The 20,959-nt window shown below is 38.0% G+C and overlaps 1 protein-coding gene across 12 annotated transcripts in view; it reads right to left on the bottom strand.

Moving 5' to 3' along the window:
* The window catches only part of heph (polypyrimidine tract-binding protein 1 heph), a 250,812-nt gene that overhangs the window by 28,470 nt on the left and 201,383 nt on the right, over positions 1–20,959 (bottom strand). For all 12 annotated transcript variants that reach the window (XM_034329312.2, XM_076689592.1, XM_034329314.2 and 9 more), the window contains 2 exons: positions 15,886–16,035; positions 4,404–4,544 (listed from right to left, as the gene is read on the bottom strand). In XM_034329312.2, coding sequence (XP_034185203.1) covers positions 4,404–4,544; positions 15,886–16,035 — 291 coding nt within the window. The remainder of the gene's footprint in view (positions 1–4,403; positions 4,545–15,885; positions 16,036–20,959) is intronic.

Here is a 20,959-nt window from a genome sequence, read left to right as displayed (position 1 = left end):
TTTGGATATTGTAAAAAATGTAAAAAATTATTAATGTAGATATTATGGGTGCTGGTTACATGGAAGATTTAATATTTAATATTTTCATTTTCAGAACGAAAATTAACGAGAAATACGTCAAAACATAAAATATCTTAATGATTATAGAATTTTCATGTCGGATTTATGTAATTATTGTTAACAATAGGATATTTTTTATTCCATCGTTATATCAATGCTTCCCCGACGCTTCAGCGTGAATATTCATTTCAGAGACGGTTTTTAAACAGAAACACGGCCTGAAATTCGATGTATTAATTTCGATGGAAATATTGAATGAAAATAGAAGAGGAAAATCAGATGGAAAATGTTTATTAAATATCCGAATACAGCCGAAAATCTGTGACGTCAAACAATACGGTTTCCAACTGTTATCCATAAAAATAAAAACGTTTATACAAGGGATAATTAACGTGACTAATTAAGGAAAAAATAATTTCTTTTCCCCAAAACCACGCAATATCATTTTCACAGAAATTTAAGAGACAAAATAGAAAAGCCATGTTTCAACCCCATAACGTCTGGTTGCTCGTGTATATCTGAATCATGAATAATGGCCGGATCGTCGACGTCGACACGGTCGAAATTACGTTACTATTATTGCACACGTTATTGCATTAGCAGGGTTACAGAGCGTAGATAACGTTCATCGATGATCGAGAGCTGGAATTAATAACTGTTACATCAATCAATATGTACAATGCGTCGTTGGTCGACGCTGCGTAACGATGACCATGAAAGGGGGTGGTTTGTAATCGCGAAGAATCCCCGGAGACCCATAAGTCGACAATGATAATAATGAACGAGACACTAGAGGAGGGAAAAAAGAAGGGAAAAAATAATATCCGGCAGTGTAATTAATATTATTAGTAATAAGTCACTTTTCAGGGTAAGTGAAAGTGTTTAGAACATTAAATGAGGGAAGAAAATGGGAGGCCATTAAAAGTTGCCGGGGATCAATGACCCCTAGCGGAGGGATACATTTCGTTAAGGTTCACGGATCATTAGAAATTTTAAAGCAGGCTACCGACACTGACTAACACCGTCCCTCGTTGGATTACCAAGTTTTCATGGCGTCAATTCGCGAGGCACACCTGAACACCGCTACTTTATTGCACCCCTTTCTTCTCACCCCTTTCGCGAACAGAGGGGGCGTGCAAGTTATACCGAACGCTCTTTTCACGGCGTTTAATCGGTCCACGAAACCGTAAAGTGAAACAACCAGGGAGAATGCTTTGACGATTCGACGAAGAAAATTGTCTGCTTGGATGAAAGAAGATTTCAAAGGAATTTCAAAGATTCTTGAATAACTTATTTTATTATCTTTAAACGATATAAGATGGTTAATTGGAAAACTATGGGAAATTTCTGGTAAATTTTAATACAAACTTTTTGAAAGACAGTTTGCACAATTTTTTGTTCAATTTTTCAAATGTACATGAGTTTGCTCAAAAGTGAAAGAGAAAAGTAAATAAAAGAATTGTAAAGATTTACATTTCATTTCAATAGAAATCCTTTTAAAAAATGGCGTACTCGTTTGATTCAATATTGAATGTGAATCTTTATTTGAAAAATGATTGAAGTGCAGGAGATACATGGTTAATTACAACAGACACCCCTCGATAATTAGTTTACTTTCCCTATTTAATTATGATGATTATGTGATCTTAATTAACAGTTATTTAATGTAAAAAAATTCCATTCAATTTATCCAAATAATTTTCTATTGAGAAACTGCAATTATTTCTGTCTTGTAATCCTTTTTAAAATGTTTCATTTATAAATGCAGAGCTACCGAGGGATTCAAAGGAATCTGCAAATATTGACTTCTCGTCATCGATCTGTTTTGAAATATGAAGGATTCAAGGGGAAACGCGGAAAATTTAATAAGAGGTCTCTGAACCGTAAAGTCTTCTACTTGGACGTCTGAGAAATGCTTGGTCGTACTACTTGCGGTGCTTCCTGCAGATTTCAATTGAAATTAAATGCATATCATTCTTACCTTCCCTATTCCCATCATTTTTCCTTAACGAATTTACATTATTAATAAATATTAAACTGCCTAATTGTTCATTAAGAAAATAAATTATTTTTCTAAAGATTTCAAATGAAATTAAATCCATATCAGTGAAACGAGAAGAAACCAATCGGACAGCAGTCGAATCAACCAGAGTTATTTCCGGTCAGTTGGCATAGTCGACTCGCCGCAATGACGGACAAAGCCAGGCTAATCTTTTCAAGTAATCGCGAATAATGCGTGCGGATGCAAGCGTCGAAATCACTTAGCTACAACGGCAAAACAACGGTCAGCGAGAAGGGTTGACCTGTAATCCGAAAATGTTTTCTAGCCGGTCCATTATCGGCTTAGGATTTCTGTACACGCTTATCGAAAAAGCAGGCATACGCGGATGCAACGAAACCCGCCTAATCTTCGGGGAATTTCAATTCGATTTCCTAGGCAAAGTACGCAGCTCCGATGTTTAATGCGCCTGGATTACACTCGCTTTCGTAGGCTTTCCAAAGGGTTATTGGAGAATGGCTGGGATTTATGAGAATGAAATTTGTGTAAATACTTTGGAATAGAGAAATTAAGGGACGGAGAGGGTTCGGTAGGGTTGATTGAATTTTAGATGAAGATATTTTTAATTGGAATTAAAGGGCAAGTGGATATCTGCTCCACTGGTGATATCTGTTGAAGTAAATGGAATTTGTGTCACAACATTTGATAAGATGAAAATACCATTTATGGGATATCAAATTAAAGCATAAACTTTTATGAAAATGGCTATCAAAATATGAATATAAAAAACACCCTTAGAATAGTCCATAGAAATAATCTTTCCTTTTATAAATCAACGAAATTCGTGTAAATTTGCGAGGAACAGGAAAAATAGAAAAATTGTAGCTACGTGTTTCATGTGAAAAAAAGCTAGAAAAAAAAGAAGAAAGCTGCCACCTTTTCATTCGAATCGCATGGAGAACACGTTTCCTTAAAAGCCACCCACTTTTAAGTGCATTCACGACGAGAAAGGGGATGTTTAGCATACGTCACGTATGAAAACACAGTATATTCAGGGAGAAAAAAGAAGTCCGAGTTTCCGGGTTCGTGGCACTTCACGATGGGCCGCATTATCGCTGTTAAAAATGCATGGACCACTCAACTGGAACCGGAAGTACCGCGGTTATCCTGTTATCCAGCTCCAAAGGGAGTGCAACTTAATGAAAGCCATGTTACAAGTCTTTGTTTTCAACTACCCTAAAGCATGTTCCCTTTGATGCGCGTGTTGATTTTTGTCAAATAAAATAATTTAATTTTAAACGAATGAAAGATTAGATTATTGAACGGAAATTCTGATAAATATTTCGAGCGATTGTTTAATATTCCATTAATGGAAACGTGTTCAGGAGCGAGGGGTGAAAAATCTCACGAAAATATGCCGCGACCCTTCCGAATCGTAATCCGCGAAGGATACCGGAGGAAATATCCGATTAATCGAGAATCGAATTCGGGAACAACCCCGAAATCCGATTAATTTCTCATCTCCTACATTATTCCCGGCGATTTTTGCTTTTGCATACAACCCCCGTCAACCCGCCTGATCCTCTTGAAATTTCACCGAAATTTAACGGGTTGAAAATGCATTGCGGATAACAAAAGTTTATTTCAATCGAGCTTGAGACAGAAATATTATTTCAATTCTCGAAACTCCTTTCGAAATGCGTGGAAAATAAAAGATGTGAAAAAGTGAGAAATAAACGAAACGTATTTAAGGGATGAATATCCAATTATTATGCAACAATGGCAAAGGGGTTAATGCGAGGCTATTGAAACAGGCGATCGCACACGTTGTTACGTTTCGCTGCACCCTCATTAGGATTTTGCATTACAAATTCGCAATAAGGAAATGGTCCTTGATCGAATTACATATTTACGGGAGTGCGAGTCGCAATTACAGACGGAATTACGCGTTATTATTGAATTAATTCGGTGGCCGGCACCGTTCCTACCAGAAGCTGATTCCGCGGACGATTAATTACGCTGGATGGAACGGTCGATTAACGAGTCGATTAAAATTACCGGGATTATCGTTGCTTGCTATTATTCTAACGCTGAAAGCAACGTTACGTTTGACCAAACATTATTATCAGCTGCATAAACATTCCCTGATGGTATTTAAAAAAAAAAAGGAAAAAAAATGAACGTTTATTCTTTACTCACAATCAGTGAAATCGAATCAAACAGGCTGACATGATCGATAAATTTTCACGAGCTGACTAATTATCAAGGTTAATAGGAAATCGTGTAACATGGCTAAGTTGAGGATAAATCGTTCGACAGATAGGAAGCAGAAGTCATAACTCACCTGATAGAGCACGTCCAAGGAAATTGGGTAAACCATCTGTTCGACGATGACTCGTAGAACCGTGTTGGGACCACCCTGGGTCTCTGCTTGCGTCTGTGCCACCTGGTTCTGTCCCGGAAGCGCGACTTGGTTGTTCGAGTTCTGTAACAGTCAGAAAATAGGAAGAAAGTTAGTCGAGTCTGATGAGAAATCTTCTTTCAACGCGTCTCTCTGTGTATCTCCAATCGAAATTGTAAAACTTCTAACAGAACAATTTGATAAAATCAATTTATTTATTTATTTTTTTTCATAAGAAATAAAAATTACAATGTCAAAAGGAGCTATTAAATTTTTTATAACTTCATCTAGAAATTATTACATAGAAGCAACATTGTTGTTTAATATAATTTAAATAATGTAATAAATTTCTTCGGGTTCGTAGCTTCTCCCTTTTGGAGGCAAAATTACCCGTCGTGTTTACGGAAGTCATCAACGGGAAGCAACCCTATCGTTGTCATCAGCTGTCGCTGCAGAGCAAACTGTCAGAGTAAACTTCACAGCGATTACCATAAAATGCTAAAGAAATGCGGCACATTAGATTTTCGATGGAGATTAAAACGCAGCCTGGAAGCTCGACGCCACCGGAAGTCCCTGTGAAAGAGGAACTTGTTACCGAGTTAGCTCGCCGACGAGGCTGCTGAAGAAATCGATCCAGCTCCGCGTGAAACGTTTTACACTGACAATTTCCAGCGACTAATAAGAATTTTTGTTAAAAAGGATCACTAATATTTAAAAATTGTAATTAAATTTGCAATGTAATATGAGATTGTTGTATATCAAATAAAGATTTCTTTCTGTACAGTGTCAAGCATAGTAGGCTTTCCCATGAACAATGGGGATATCTCCCCTCTCCTTGGGCTCCCGTCCGTCTCCCTAGGCGGTCCCGGTGAAAGTGATGCGGCAGCGATGCAGGCCCATCGGTCTCCCCCACCACTTGCGTATAAACCCGCGCGCGCGAAATTTGAATTGATATTTATTTTATGATTAACTGAATTTCTCAGTTAATAGAACTGAATTTTATAATTATTTTCCTTTCTAAATGATCTTTAACATTAATATCGTCAAAATTAACAATAAGATTCTGAGAATATCTGTTTTCCCTCTTATGACCTTTTCCCTAGGGAAGCCTACCTTACTGGATACTGTACCATCGCTTTCATCATTAATAATTCTTTCCATTGATTTATTCCCGGCATTCTGGGCAAAGTTGACCCTAAAATTCGGGTTCCAGAGAAATTCTCCGGCATTCTTTCTTCTCTTCGATATCACCCTGCCAATTAGCAGCCCATAAACATCTCTTACGTGCTCACCATAAATTTCAGCCCCCATTTTCTATCTCCAAAACACCTTTCTTTTCACGAGGGAAACCTCGAAGTCATACATCTTCCCCGAGGATACGTAAAATCGAAAGAATTCTCTGTGGGAACAGCATATTCTGACAATTTCCTTCCTGAAATCCATAATCTTCTTTTAAATTATAATTTACAGTCAGCCAACGATGAAAGTGTTAAACTCACTTCTAAATAACAATTTTCAAAGTACCATTGAAAGCAACCGTTTTCAAATGGAATAATATAAGAAGGAAAGAAACGTTCCTTCTGTTCAAGATGGTTCAAAGGACGCTCTTCTCGTCACTCGAGAAGATGCAGATGGTTTAATTATACTGAATGTCGATAATAAAGTCGCCAGCTGCGAGCAACCCGTGGTAAGGCTCAATTAAAGTTGTACCTTAATTTCCCGGAGACGAGAAAGAAGGGGCAGATAAGAAGATCGTGGGGAGTGAATGAAACGTGAAACAAGGAAAGAGAGAGATCGGTGGAATAAAAAGGGGGAAAAGCGAATAAATAAACCGAATGGTAGAAAAAGCACAAATTCAGGGAAGAAATTAAGAAATTAAAAGTACGTTTCATTTATTGTGGAATTTTAAATGAAAAATGAAATCAAGATAGAAGCGAGTAAAAAGTAGGAAAACTGATTTTAATAGGAAAGAAATTAAATTATAGAAAAATTTTGTAGCTGGTTGTATTTGACAACCAACCATTTTGTATAAAGAATATTAATAAAAATTTAAGCTTCAAATTGTTATAACACGAGTGTCAACTGATTATACTTTTATGTCATAAAATTAGGTCAGACTACCAAGTTTCATTATCAGCTCGTGTTAGACTAGTTTTTATTTAAAAAAAAAAAAAAAAAAGGAAATTGGACAACTCAATTTTGATACACTGAACGTTTTAAAAGCTTCAGGAGAAAACATGAATTTTCGCTGGAAAGTTGCGCGAGATCGGGTTAAAAGTTTCAGAACCGTTCCGTTCTGACTATCGCGTTTCGTCGAATTATAAATTTCTCTAAACTCCGAGAATTTCACTAGGCAGCTCAGCTGCATCCGCGTTCATCTATCATCAGGCGAACAATTTACTAGAGCAATTCCCCCTAAATGCATTCATTGTACGAGCAACAATCTCCTCTTAAACTTGCACGAGTTGTATTTAGAATTTGCTACTGAAAAGTAAGAATCTGACAGAAGAAGAATCATTAAAAATTATTGAAATGCAAAACAATTGTGATGTAAAGATGTGAAAAATAATGGATTCACACGACAATGGGAAAAAATTCCATTTTCAATGAAAACCAAAAATTTTTAGAAAACTAATGAATTTTTGATACAATCACGGCATAGCACACGACACAATGTGGCAGCTGTTGTTTCGCGACAACGACAGTTCCCTGAAACTTGACGGAAGCACTTTCGGCCACGTACGTTCGCATCTATTAGCCGAAAACTTGCAGCAAGTGGAACATGCACGCACGCGTGCACGAACAACGAGTAAACAGTGCCAGATGGAAACTGTAAACCTCGTTCTAAGCAACAAGCTGTATTTCTGTCTGGATAATTAAAAACAACATTTTGAATAAATTACTATAAACAACTGAACAGTGGAAATTACCCAAATCCCAAAACAACATAAACTAAGGGGATGATTTTAATCATATTTTCATTTTGAACAGGAATTTTACCAAAAAATAGTTGTATTACGAATATTATTTGGGTTTATCTTGAAATCTTCAGCTTTTTCCACCCAAAACTCAAGATCCCTCTTGAAAATTCTGTCCGATTCTCGAGATACTTTCTTGAAGAGTTTCAAAGTGGCAAGAAGAGACAGAATGAGAGAGAAAAAAAAAAAGAAAACTGAACATCAGTCGAGCTTGTGACTCAAAGTAATCCGAGTAAGATTGCTTCACCGAAGGACCGAGTCGAGATCGTTACTTTGACTATGCACTTGCCTGAAGCAGCTTTTAACAGGCGAAATAACTACTCCAAGGGGTAGTTTCTATCCCCTTCTGATGGCTTCAACCCTCCAACTAACCATAAGTGCTCGGACCGGGAACATTACCATAACCTTCCTCTACTTGTTGCCTCCTGCTTCCACACTGGGTCACAAAACCGTCAAACTTACGCGTTGATACGAGCCATGTTTCATATTCACGGGCTCTTATGAACAACGACAGTGGAAATACAAATATATTTCACTGGAAATTTTTTTTTTCGTTTCCTCAAATAATTTTAAAAAAAAATTTATTACGGACGGTGAAATGTGTATATATTTTAAAAAGAAATCAAAGCACATATTGAATTTATCATCGTTCAAACTTTCAAGAACAATAACCCTGTCGATATGTTCTGCAGGTCGTTGAAAAGGATTCGACAGGTAAAAGAAATTGAATGGAAAGATCTACGGACAGCAAACACGACACAAAATAAGAAAGAACGTATGAAATACAAAGGTGGTAAAGAATCAATGGGAAACGTAAAGCATAGAGACGTAAGGGATGTGAAAAGGTAGCAATGAAGAGGAATCGAGGATTTAGAAAATATAGGAACACGTGAAAATAGTAGATTCGCGAAGGGGTTGGTTATACCTAGAGGCAGGCAAGATTCACGGTACGTCAAGCGTGAAGAAATATGAGACAGGAATGAAGATCAAATTTGAAAAAATGTTCAGAACCTTGGCGTTAGAACGACTCTATGAACTCGGATAAAAGAATCGGTAGAGAATATTTAATATTTCAGAAAATAATAAAATATTCCATTTTCATGTTATAAGACATCTACCGTAGATTTTCAAAGGAAAGGGTTGAAAATCGAGTACACGTTTCGCCCTCGCCAACGTAGTTATTTATTATCGTCGCTTTTATTATTACTAGCACGTTCTGTTTCGAAAGAACCGCATCACCGCGGAGGAGAGGGGCAGAACGGGCGCTCGGTTTCCGGCAAAATGTATATTTAACCGGAAAGAGAGGAGAGGGTTGCTCTAGGGGTGTTTACCACACAGGCGTCAGAACGTTAAAACCCGTTGTCACGAATGTGGATCATGAGGTCACTCGACGAAGCTGCTTTTTGTTTCCACTACGTGTGTGCAAGATGGCGAATAAAATACCCTGACGTACAGTATCGAGCAGAGGGGGGGAAACGTAGCCAGTTAAATTCGCATAAATTTAATTTAAAAAAGAAACAGAAGGTTCGAGTTGATCACTTTGATTAAATTTAAAGAATTTTTCAAATTATACTCCCTTTTTTTTTAAATACCTTTTTCAAGGATTTTGGTGTTAAGAACTCTCAGTCAAATCAAGTCACAGTGACGGGAAAAAAGGGAACTAAAGGGTGCTTCAATTCCCCGTTCAATTTTCCCCGGGTTGGTAACCGGCCACTCGCTACTTATTCGTCGAATCCGAAATATTTCAACGATCGTTTGGCGCACGAGGCAACGTGGCAAGAAAGAAAATGAAGAAATTAAGAATTAACGCTGGCAACCAAGAGCGAAAAGGGGCCGTGGAAAATTGCGTCTGCTTCAGCTACCTCGAGGAACATCGTCCTGCGATTTGTTTGCCAAACGAGCAGGCATCCTGTATCTGTTCAAGATGTCTGCGGAGGAATCGAAGAATAATTGCTGCAGGAATTCTTGAGGCCAACGGTGCAACGATACCTTCTTACTTTACTGTTAAAACTGCGAAAATGGTCCATTTTGTAAATTTTTACGAAATTATAAAAATTTCATCAATTTCTTTGAATGTTCGAAAAAATTAAACACTTTCATTTTTCACTATTTGGCGAAAACGATATTTAAGTTTCTTGTTCCTCAGATTGAAATCGACGAACGCGATGCATCATCATCACCCGTTGCAAAATCCAAACACGAGCCGGCTCTTTCGCTATTTTGTCGCACTCCTTCCACCCCCTTGGTGTTCCATTTTCCAGCCACGATTCGCACGTTATCCATTTTACTCATATTTCATCTGGTGGCTGCATGGCATAGAGGGAAATGGAGCAAGGGGGAAAAAAGAAAAATCGAATGTCCCTGGTGTTGGGAATCTAAAAGGGCGGCACAGCCCTCATCTTTTCACTGAGAAACTACCATCACTACTTTCTACCTTTTCAACTTTAATCACAGAATGTTGATAAAATGACAGAGGATTTGAAAATTTTTCAAACAATCTTACCATTTAATATATTTCTATTTTATTATTTATCATCGTCAACATAGAAAACTAAGGGTTGATCAAAATTCTTGCCAGAGGGATTGAAAGAACGACAAGCAATTGACGCATTGCCACACCGCGAAGGATTCTTTTTCGTGACAGGCCACAAACTGCTGCTCAGACACCTGTTTCCCAATACCTTTTGAGAGGCTGTGAAGCAAGGCTGCCTTTGTGCGAGAATATACGAGAGAAGCTAATGGTTTTAGCGAGGGAGAAGGAAAAGTTTCGGTAGCCTTTAGAGGCCCAACGAAACCCCATAAAAAGTATCCGCGTAAAGCCGTGACATAATTCTACTTTACACCCAGCCGGCGACCACCGTTCGGCTACGGTCTTTCCTTACCCTTTGAGCCGGGGAAAAAAGGAAGTTTCGAAGCTGCAACGACGTGCTGAAGGAAAACCGGAAACGGCGATGGCGGCTTTCAACTGATTTTCAATCGACAGTCCAACAGAACGTGCCTTCACGGTTAATGAAAATTTCATTCGAAACGATAATGGATTTTAATTATTTTCGTTTCTGATCAAATCATAATGATGAAATCAATGAAATTCTGAAAATTCTATAAATTCTATAAAATTATAGTTAAATATTCTTTGCGCAAAAAATTCACGACTTGACAAGAAAACCCCGGGCTTATTAAAATTTTACAACGGCAGTTTACATGTCATGCAGCTGAGACATTAAATTTAGCGCAGTTTTACGTCGCGTTGGTTGATTGAAAAATTAAGTGCCCTCCGTCGAGATAATTTATGGAAGAAGAAATGTAAAAAAGCCTGGAATTCTAACAATTTCCATCAGGGTGTAACGAAACTTTCGCGATGCAGGAATGCAACTTTTATTACCCAACGAACTAATAAACTAATAAATTCAGGAATTTGATAAACTGATCCGTCGATCGATAAGATACCGGTACACTTCATTATTCAACATTGTCTGCAACTTACCCACGCCTCTCATCGTGCCCATAAATTAAGCCGTAACTGTTGCGGCAGCCTCTCAAAAATTGAAATACCTGTTCGCATGAAAATTTCCAAGTTCATCGATCGATAGCAGGAGTCTGATCGTCGAACGTCGTTATCATTAATAAGCAGGATCGGGGGGTTCTAGGGACTGGAGTTTACGGACGGAACGTTAGTTTCCGCAGGAGTCTCGGGAGTTGTCGAACTGCTCGTTCGGTTGCGGTGATGTGACAACTCGCCGAAAACGGACACCGATTCCGTTGGGAATCGTAAAGTTTCGCGGTCACCAGAGAGAGGGAAATACAGCCAAATGTTTTACTTTTTCATTACACGTGACACTTGGAAATTTTCTGGACCATTCGCACGAAAAACTTCCGTTTGATGGCACTGTTTATGGTGCTTTAGGGCAGGCCTGTCCTCAGGACTTCCCCCACCATTTGGTAGTGTCAGTAGTGGGGGAAGTGGAATACGCGTGAAATATTGAAAGAGTGGGGGGAGTCGAGCGCGAGCTCCGTGGTGGGGGAAAGAGCGACGAGTGGCCCGCGGGCAGGTTAGGTTAGGTCTGCTTCCCCCACCATTCGGTAGTGTCAGTAGTGGGGGCAGTGGAATACGCGTGAAATATTGAAAGAGTGGGGGGAGCCGAGCGCGAGCTCCGTGGTGGGGGAAAGAGCGACGAGTGGCCCGCGGGCAGGTTAGGTTAGGTCTGCTTCCCCCACCATTCGGTAGTGTCAGTAGTGGGGGCAGTGGAATACGCGTGAAATATTGGAAGAGTGGGAGGAGCCGAGCGCTAGCTCCGTGGTGGGGGAAAGAGCGACGAGTGGCCCACGGGCAGGTTAGGTTAGGTCTGCTTTAGGGTTTTTCAATAAAAAGAACCTAAACTCCCGTGGTACTGGAATTCTTAAATTTTGGTTTCAATGAAAAGCTGAAGAACAGCTGGTCAATAAATGAAGAATCATATACTACTAGAAATTCGAACTATTTCAACGATCAGGTGAAATCCTTTGCACCCCCTTCGGTCAACCCTTTCCCTTATTCTTCCCGAGCACTTTACGTGGCTAAAATACTTGGGATTCGCGGGAATTTCCACGCGATTGAAACTCGCTGAAGGGAGAAGTGGTTTCGGTAAATTCCCTGGCATCTATCCACGCGTGGATGCGTTTCATTTTAAACAGGGAATTTCGTGTGAAGCGAATTGGCCAGGTAATTAAACGGAAAGAAGGCGACGGAAGTTAGTTTTTAGAATTCGAAGGGATCGACAAATCCTCTTTCATTCCCTCGAAATCCCTTCAAATCAATTCCCAAGCTCCATTTAACCCGGTTGGATTCTTGTTTTTCTAACAAAAGACGAATACAAATCTCTCTCCATTTTGATTCGAGAGCGTTTTAACGGGTACAGATAAAGATGGTTTGATTTCCCGGCGTGAAGCCCGCCCCTGCATCAGGGGTCGAATGATTTCTCGCTGAACATCGTCGGCTGACAAACGATGCCCGGAAAGCAATCGCCGTGAAAGCCTTGCTCTGTTGCTTGCTTGCTTGTATGCACGTGCTCCACTCTTATCTGCTTTTAAGAGACCTTTCCAAAGGGGAAGGTTTTTTATAATGTTGCTGCTGCTTGACAGAGGAGTATTTCATGGTTTTACCGTGAAACTGGGGGGCTTAGGTCTGTTCGTAAGAATTTCAAGACAGGACGTGGACAATTTTCAGTTTCCCATTCGCTTCGAACTCGCCAAGTTACGTTTTCTTTGGAGAACTACTCGGAAGATGAATTTTGGATTCGATGGAAGTTCGAATTATCGACGAGTTTCCTTCGGGATATTCGATGATCCTTAAATTTTTATGAGAATAACTTCAAATTTTATAAAATTTTATCATTTTTTAAAAGATATATATTTTTTTATTTAGTTTCATTCCTCCACCACTTGTGTTTGCATTTTTCTGCTTCAGCCCCCCAAGTTTCTCACCTACCCTCCCATTTTATATCCACTCTCCTTGTAATTTTACTCTTTTTCCTTGACTCCTTGGCCCGGGCTCGTTTCGAGACTCGTTAAGAGTTTCCTGTCGCAATCTGGAGATCTTGCTCAAGATTAAAAGGCATTTTTACGCGGCTTACCCGCCTCCCATTTCCCGTTAACTGGTCATTTCGAATAATTTAGATACTCGTCTAACTACCACTTTCACTCTGCTCTTTCTCTCGCTTATCCTTCTTTATTTGTCCGGCCAAATTGAACTTAATTCGATTAGTTTTCAACGCTTCCTTCAAACTATTTCACTCTGATTTTATTATTTATCAGAGTTTTTAACCCTTGAACAGAGAAATCTGTGTAAATCGAGAGGACACTAAAATTGGGTCTCTCTCCCTGGTCCGTCATCGAAAAATTAGTACAGAAAACTTGCTAAATGTATTCAGATTGCTTCCCACTTAAAAACCAATGAAACAAAGCATCATTTTCTATTTTTCATCCTAGAAAAAAATGGCAAATAACGAACAGAAAGAAATGATTTCACAGATTCCACCCATATCATCGGAAGAAAAGTTACCACTTTCCCCAGTTTGCTCGAGCTCGGAGAAACGAAACCATTGTTACCCGAAGAAGTTTCCCTCTCCCTAAAGTGCAACGAAACTATTTTCAATTAAAAGCAGGGAAAAAGATACCGGAAGCTCGTATTTCTCCCTTTCTGCCACGGTACCGCGGCCACGAAACTTTCGCAATTAATAAGTAATTCCTGCTCGGTTTATAGCGGCGAGGAAACTGTCATAAAAACTTCCCCGGGCCATTTCTTTCCGGCTGGCTCTCGCCACAGAGCAAGAACAATACAAATAAATATCGAAGATATCGTCGCGGGGGATCGATTCCATATTTCATTCAGCGAACTAATTCCGCTTGTCCCGCGTTCTTGTACTCGTATCGAGCTTTTCAAAGCTTTCAACCTGTCAACGGTGCTCGCCGTAAGCTGCTAAGCTAATTTCCAACGACTAATCTCGTTGCTTAAATTGGAATTTCGTCGGTGGAAAGTTAGATGTTCGAATGTACGATCGGAGAAATGAATTTTACAGCGAACCGTGATGCAGGAATTTTGTGAAATTATTTAGAATTTAATTGCAATTAATGATTTAAATATCTCGAAAATCATTTCCTTTTTTTATTATACGGTTCAATTGACTGCGCTCTAAAATATTGACAGGAAAAAAGAACTCTGAAATTGTTTCCCGATGAAGAACATGTATACAAGAGACCAAGTACCAGGAAACAATAGAAGAGCGAAGCCTGCACGCGTTTTGTTTGCGGATTTGTTCTGCAGTAAATCGAGCAGCACACCGGAAGTACAATTGATGCGGCTATTGAGCCAATGTGTTTGAGCCAGCCAGTTCAAGAGAATTTCAAGAGTGAAATTTTGTTACTGTTAACAAATCGTGAAGAGGACAGTAGAAAAAAAAAAAAAAACTAAAAAACGAATTGAGCTGAATTTGTTATTGGACAAAAATGTACCTATGTTACTCTATTATTAATTAAATTAACACTGGGAAAATAAGAGTCTGCTAAATTATTTATTTTATATTTTCTGCTTAGAAAATATTTAATGAATTTTTATTAAAACATAAATTATTGCCACGACGAGGTAATTTATTAAACAAGAAATTTCTTCTCCGAAATAGTATAAACAAGGGGAATGACTGGTGGTTGAAATGTGTCAAGTGATAGGATAGATGACAAGCAGAGGGACACGTGCAAGAGACATCTAAACAGCTGCAAAGACAACTCACATGACGGACAGTGTCTCCTGGATAGAGAATAGAACGGAGACAGGATCACGGGGAAGATGGACTCCCTCGTCCCTGGGGATTGTTCATAAATTATGGACGCGTTAATTATAATGGAGTTTCCGGGCCTGGACTGTTTATCGACTTGACAGTGCTGCTTAAAAGGGTTATATATCCTGACAAGAAATTTCCCAGTCTTTTGTTAAGAAAAATTATTTGATTGTTATTCAAATATTAAATATTTTATTGAAGACTCTATTTCAAAATTATATTTCTAGCTACAAAACTGTAATTATTGCAAAATGAAATGAAGGATGTTGGAGTTAAAAAAATTAATGAAACTCCATCAAAAAATCATTGAACTAATGAAAAATTTATCGCAACCCTAAATTCCTTCTTTAGGAATATCATAAATCTTAGCTAAACGTAGAATTATAACTTTAGAACAGTTTCGAATTGTCGACGAATCGGACACGTTAATTAATCACGTTCATCGGTTAACAACGTTTAGGCAGTCGAATCGCTGGGAGCAGTAGCGTTTTCGTTGCTTTTCACAGGGAATTCTGTCGGAACATCGTCGCATAAAGCTTCGATTATATGCTTCGAGCTAGATACACTGTCGGAGGTATCGATAATCGAAGCATGAACGCTCTCACAAACGGTTGAATACTATCGAACGCGAAACAGATATTACGCGAACAATTTTCGGAAATAAATGCTATAGTCTTGATGGAACGTGGCTCTATAATAAAATAATTTATCGAATTAAAATTATTAGAAGAAAACTGAACCTGAAAATGAAATCCCAAAAAAGGCTAACAAGTACCATTTCAAAATTTCTGAAAAGCCACCCTGAAAAGGTTATTCAAAAATGAAAAATCCAAAGGCCAAAGGCAAAGAGAAGATCGCCAGTGGACTTCTGTACACCTCTTGGAAAGGAAAGCGAATTATGAAAAATATTAAGGACAGAGGGAGCCACTCGTGAAGAAGTAATTGCCTGAACTGGTTCGCAAAGGGACCATTGCTTCCTTCAATATTTATTGAAAATTATTAATATTAATTTCAGCTAGAAAATGTTTATATTATTGAAAACTGCTGAAATTGTTCTTATGATTATATAAATGTTACTGGAATACAATTTGCCCATGTCGATAGCAGTAAATAAATAATGTTTATTAATCTACTTACCGCGTTGTTGGCGTGTGTCTGATCCGTTTTCAGCTCTCGGTGATTGCTGAACTGCACATAAACCGCTCGTCCTCGAAGCTGAGCGATACAAGAGGCGTAATAGCTCACCATCGTTGCTGCAGCATTTTCATCCGCCATTTCCAAAAACGCCTGCAACAGGAAATGGGAAAATTCTGGTTAGAAAACGTCACTACCATTTACCAATTACCACAATTTTTAAATAATGCTTGCAAGAGGTCATTATAGCTCGATTTAAGCGATGGTAATTTTCCAAAGGGTGGATGACAATTTTTTAAATCTCAGAAATCCTTGAAATCCAAACGTTTAACAGGAAATTATCTCGGTAATTCCATTTACGTCGATGATTTATGTAGAATAATAAATTATGCATTGTATGGTACATAGTACGAGAAAAGAAATTGCTAATTTCATGAACGGTAACTTAAGGGAGGAAATGTCCTTCTGGACATAATAAATAATTAATAGCACTTTACTGTAACAAGTGCTTTAAGCGATATCGATTTCTCGTTCAAGCGTCTCAAAGGACATCTTTTTCCATTCTTTTCTTTACTCTCGTGAAATATTCTACATTTTTTTTTTTTTCTCCTTGAAGCACAGACTACCCTCTCTTTGAGCTCACTGAAAATCAGGTACAAAGAATATTCTTTAAAAACGATCCAAAAATGAAATAGAAAATTCTTGTAAAATTACTCTTTTGAAGAGCATTTTTTAATAAAATACTGATGAAATATATTTGCAATAACTTAGCTACCAGGGTAGAGTTCTATTTTTCCAGGTCACACGTCGCCATTTTATTTCCGATTTTACATCCTTAAATTTGAAATTGTAGACAAAAGTTCGCTTAATAAATACATCTAATACTCTTTTTTGTATCTTTTATATTTTTTGAAAAAATCATTTCCAAAGTTACCTATTATTTTATAGCATTGAGGGATTTAGCACTTTGACGATTTTTTTAACAAGTTTTCATTAATGATACTTAATAAATAGCTAAAGAAGGGATAAAGATCTGAACAAGTTGTTTCAGTGAAAAGTTCAAACACGATCTTCAGAACAACTTTCAGATTCCTTGTGGAATCACGCAGGGAAAAAGGGAGGAAAACAAGCAAGGAATGCATTTTTACATTTGCCTCGGAGCACACGGCAGTAATGGAATATCTGAAGTTCGGGGTTGAGTAAACACACTCGAAATACAGAGAAATTCAGTAAAGAGAGAGAGAGAGAGAAATAGAGTAAAAGGAAAACAAGCAACTTTTGAGAAACTCGGTTGCTGAAAAGTTTGATTTTAATTAATCCATCGCATTGAGAATTGTCAACAAGATATTCCATTTTTTAAAAATTTTTAATTTTCAATCTTTAAGTACAATCCTTGAACTAATCTCCTTTTTTCTTTTTTTTCGATTTTGGATTTATGTATTGGATTTCGTAGCATTTTATTTCCATTACTGTCCTCTCTTTGGCAGGATAATAAATGCTGAATTACAAAGGTAGTTAAAGCATCAAACTTTAAATTAATAATTAGGAGTTGCAGAACCAACTCTTTCTTCCCCTCTGGCAATTCTCCCTGAAACTTTGAAATTTTATTTCGACTCTTTCTCTCTGCTCGTTTCATTTACCTTTTTCCTTCTCGTTTTCAATGTCTCCTCTCTTTTAATTCCTTTGTTTCTCCACCTGTGTGTCCTTTTAAAGAACTTCCTATTCCCAATTACATTATGTTTAACTTAACAATTATAAAAAGTTCCATTATTCAATGGAAAGAACGAAGAATATTCAATTATAAATAAATTGTAATTTTTATGCAGATATTAAAAATTTTAGATCAATATTGTAAGGCAAGGCTTTGCTATTCAAGCTGTCGTGACGCCATTTTATTTCTTTTTTCACATCTTCGAATTTGCAATTGTAGATAAAAGTTCAGTCAATAAATAAATGTAAAAATATCCCTCGTATCTTTTATACTTTTCGAGGAAAAGATTTTCAAAGTCATCTGTTATTTTGAGACCCTCAGAGTCTTCAGGGTACGAAACTCACCCCCTAATTTTAAGATACTTCGACCGAACAACAGCCACCCTAGTCCTCTTCATCCCTTATGATTTGTTCCAATCGATGGCTGAGAGGAAACGCTGCATCTGCATCGAGCCACCGATTCACCCCAACCCCCAATTCCGCGATATATTTCCAGGTTTTTTGCACGACTGGAATCAATATTGCTTAAAAGGGTGCTTCGTCAGGATACGAATAGAGTGGCTCGTATTTAAGAATTCAGCGGTTTATCACTGAAGAAACAGAGGGAACAAAAGACTGACGATGATCGAGACACGAGGAGAAGGGGTGAGATCGTATCCACAAAGAGTCGAAGGGGTTGAATACTTAAGGCGAGGCAGAAGCTGGAATTTAATAAAGAAAATTCGCCGTTCTCAGTACTTTTACCGACGAGAATTCAGGAATTATTTTCTTATTACATTCTGATGTCTCGAAAAACGATACCACGTTACGAATTCTGCATTCTGTCCAAATTTGAATTTTTGAAACGCTGCAAACTTTAAGGGATGAAGTTAAAAAGGATGCAACAATTTGCATCTTACTAATTGTACTTCCAAATTCTAACACGCCATCTCTCGTTCCCTTTAATTCCAATGCGCGATTCCCATTAAACGAGCCAGGGAATTCGATCGAGATAGTGCCTGGAACAACTTCGAACATCCGGAATTAACGACATCGAACTATTCAATTCCTACAAACTTCGACAATGCTGAATAAACAGGCGGACTACGAAGCAGAACGAGGATTGCTTCGAACCGATGAGACCAAAAGTAGTTTTTCGAATGAGAACCACTTTACATTAGAAAAATCAAGAAAGTAACATATGGAGGTTGTAGTACTCGATGAGACGAATAAATTGATATAGAAATTGTCATAGATTATTAAAATAATTATTGAGAAAATTAACAAAAAACGTCCTGTCTCATCGGTTCTGAATAGCTAGATAACCGACGTGATTTAAATCGTCGAATATTTTGTTAAGGATTTTATTATACTTAATATTTAAAATAAAAACACTTACTTGAAACTGTTATTTATTTAATATTCAAGGTTCGGTACTTGTTACGCTCTTGTTCGACAACCACCCTCGATAAACCAGGTGCGAAATCATCGCCCGTAAAAAAAATCACGCTCGTAAAAACAGTGATCAGAGAAGGGGCTTCGTTAGCTGGGCCACGAAATTTTGTCGCGGGAAAACGTACAGTTTGCTCGCGGAAATCAAGTTTCGCGATCGTTCATTCGCATTTCCATGGGAGGTGGTCGTCATTCTGTAGAGGCCAGCTTGCACGCCCCCGTGCGGCAGCCACTGTTCATATACACGGTGTCCCATAATAAAGACACTTCTACATTTTATAAACACATTCACATCCTTGTCATATATTACATTCAAAACGCAGCACAATGAATCCTATTTATTCAATATGAAGTCACCTTTTAAATAAAATATAAACAATTGAATATTTAAATTTATAATTTAACTATTCAATATTTAAATTTTCTTTATGTTTTTGCTAAAAATTGTAAAGTAATGCCTCAGGAACGTCATTGTGGATTATTTTCAATCAGGTTTGAAATTGATTTTTGAGGAAGTTAAACAACGGGACACCCAGTATAGCGAAAAATTTGCACAACCGCGGGTAAATGCGTACAGAAGCGCGAATAATGTCGCGACCGGACGAACCGTCCTGAATTTAACGCCCTTAACTCCGTTCCCAAGCGCTAATGACGCATAGAGCCGCGCAATTGGGTTTTCATTTGAATCGAGGCAAATTCAGCGGGGATCTCTGCGTAGGATACGATGTCCTTATGTCAAGACCACGCGTGCGCCGATCAAACGGACGGTAAATCGACGAATGACCGCGGTATTATTGTTTGCCGATTAAACTAGCGCCCGTGATTTCCCTGAAAATGATCTATTCACGAGCAAATGCGGAAATCGTTGCTGAAACAAGCCTCCACGCGCTCATTGACTTCATTCTTCTGATTCTATACCGTTTCTAAAGTCATTCAATTCATTTCAATGCGATATTGTTTAAGGCTGTTGATTTCAGGTATGTTTAAAGCGGTCATTTTTCAAGTCGTAATGAAAAATTTTTAAAAATGATAAATGGAGTTTATAGTACTCGATGAGACGAGTAGATTGATGTATAATATGTCGTAGGTTGTTGAACAGTTTATGAGAAAATTAATTAAAACCGTCCCGTCTTATCGGTTCTGAGTAGTGAAGTAACCGATGCATTCAAAAGGACAGTCAATGGGTTATTCTGGTATATGTTACATATGATTTAAGGCGTTTAATGAAATTTTAAAGCTAAGGACATGAAATAAAATAATCTTTTTCAAATTGAATGTTTGAATAATAAAATGAAGTTCTTAAAAATAACCATCTATATGGTGTTAAATGAAGGCAACATCTGACTGCTGATCACTCGACAAAGATTACCACCTCTCGAAAGAAAATTACTGCTCATTTTCGTGAAACTTTCCCAGGGATACGAGGTAGTAAGAAAAACGATAGAGAGGCACGAAAGACAGCAGCGTGCATCTTAAAAATGTACAATCGCCGGAAGAATAGGTGGCATGACGATAATCGTAGAGGCGTGGATACCGTTCGCGGTAACCGAGCCCATTACAAGGGTAGAGGGCGCGTTTATGGGCTCGTAAATCACCATGAGAGGGTGGCACTGAGCGATTATTATTTTGCGGATACACTTGCCTCTCTATACATATATACAGGGGTACAAGGTTTTCATGGAATAATTTAAAACCATAGTTTAAGGGTATATTTCCCTCCAGAGGTAAATTACAGAAGAAACCGTGACATTTTAACCCTTGACTGATAAAATTAAATACAAACGACTGAAGAAGAATTATTTTAACATTCTGTTGGAGTAGGTTATTTTTATTTAAAAATCCAACCCCTTAGCACAATCTGTAGACCAAGAAATGTAACTTACTTCGCCACATTGAAACTAAAACATGAATGACATCCCCCGGAAAGCAGGGATCA

The sequence above is a fragment of the Osmia lignaria genome, chromosome 8 (genome assembly GCF_051020975.1).
Source record: "Osmia lignaria lignaria isolate PbOS001 chromosome 8, iyOsmLign1, whole genome shotgun sequence".
In the NCBI taxonomy this organism is placed as follows: Eukaryota; Metazoa; Arthropoda; class Insecta; order Hymenoptera; family Megachilidae; genus Osmia; species Osmia lignaria.
The sequence above is the reverse complement of the archived record's forward strand: the minus strand, read 5'-3'. Positions and strand labels throughout refer to the sequence as shown.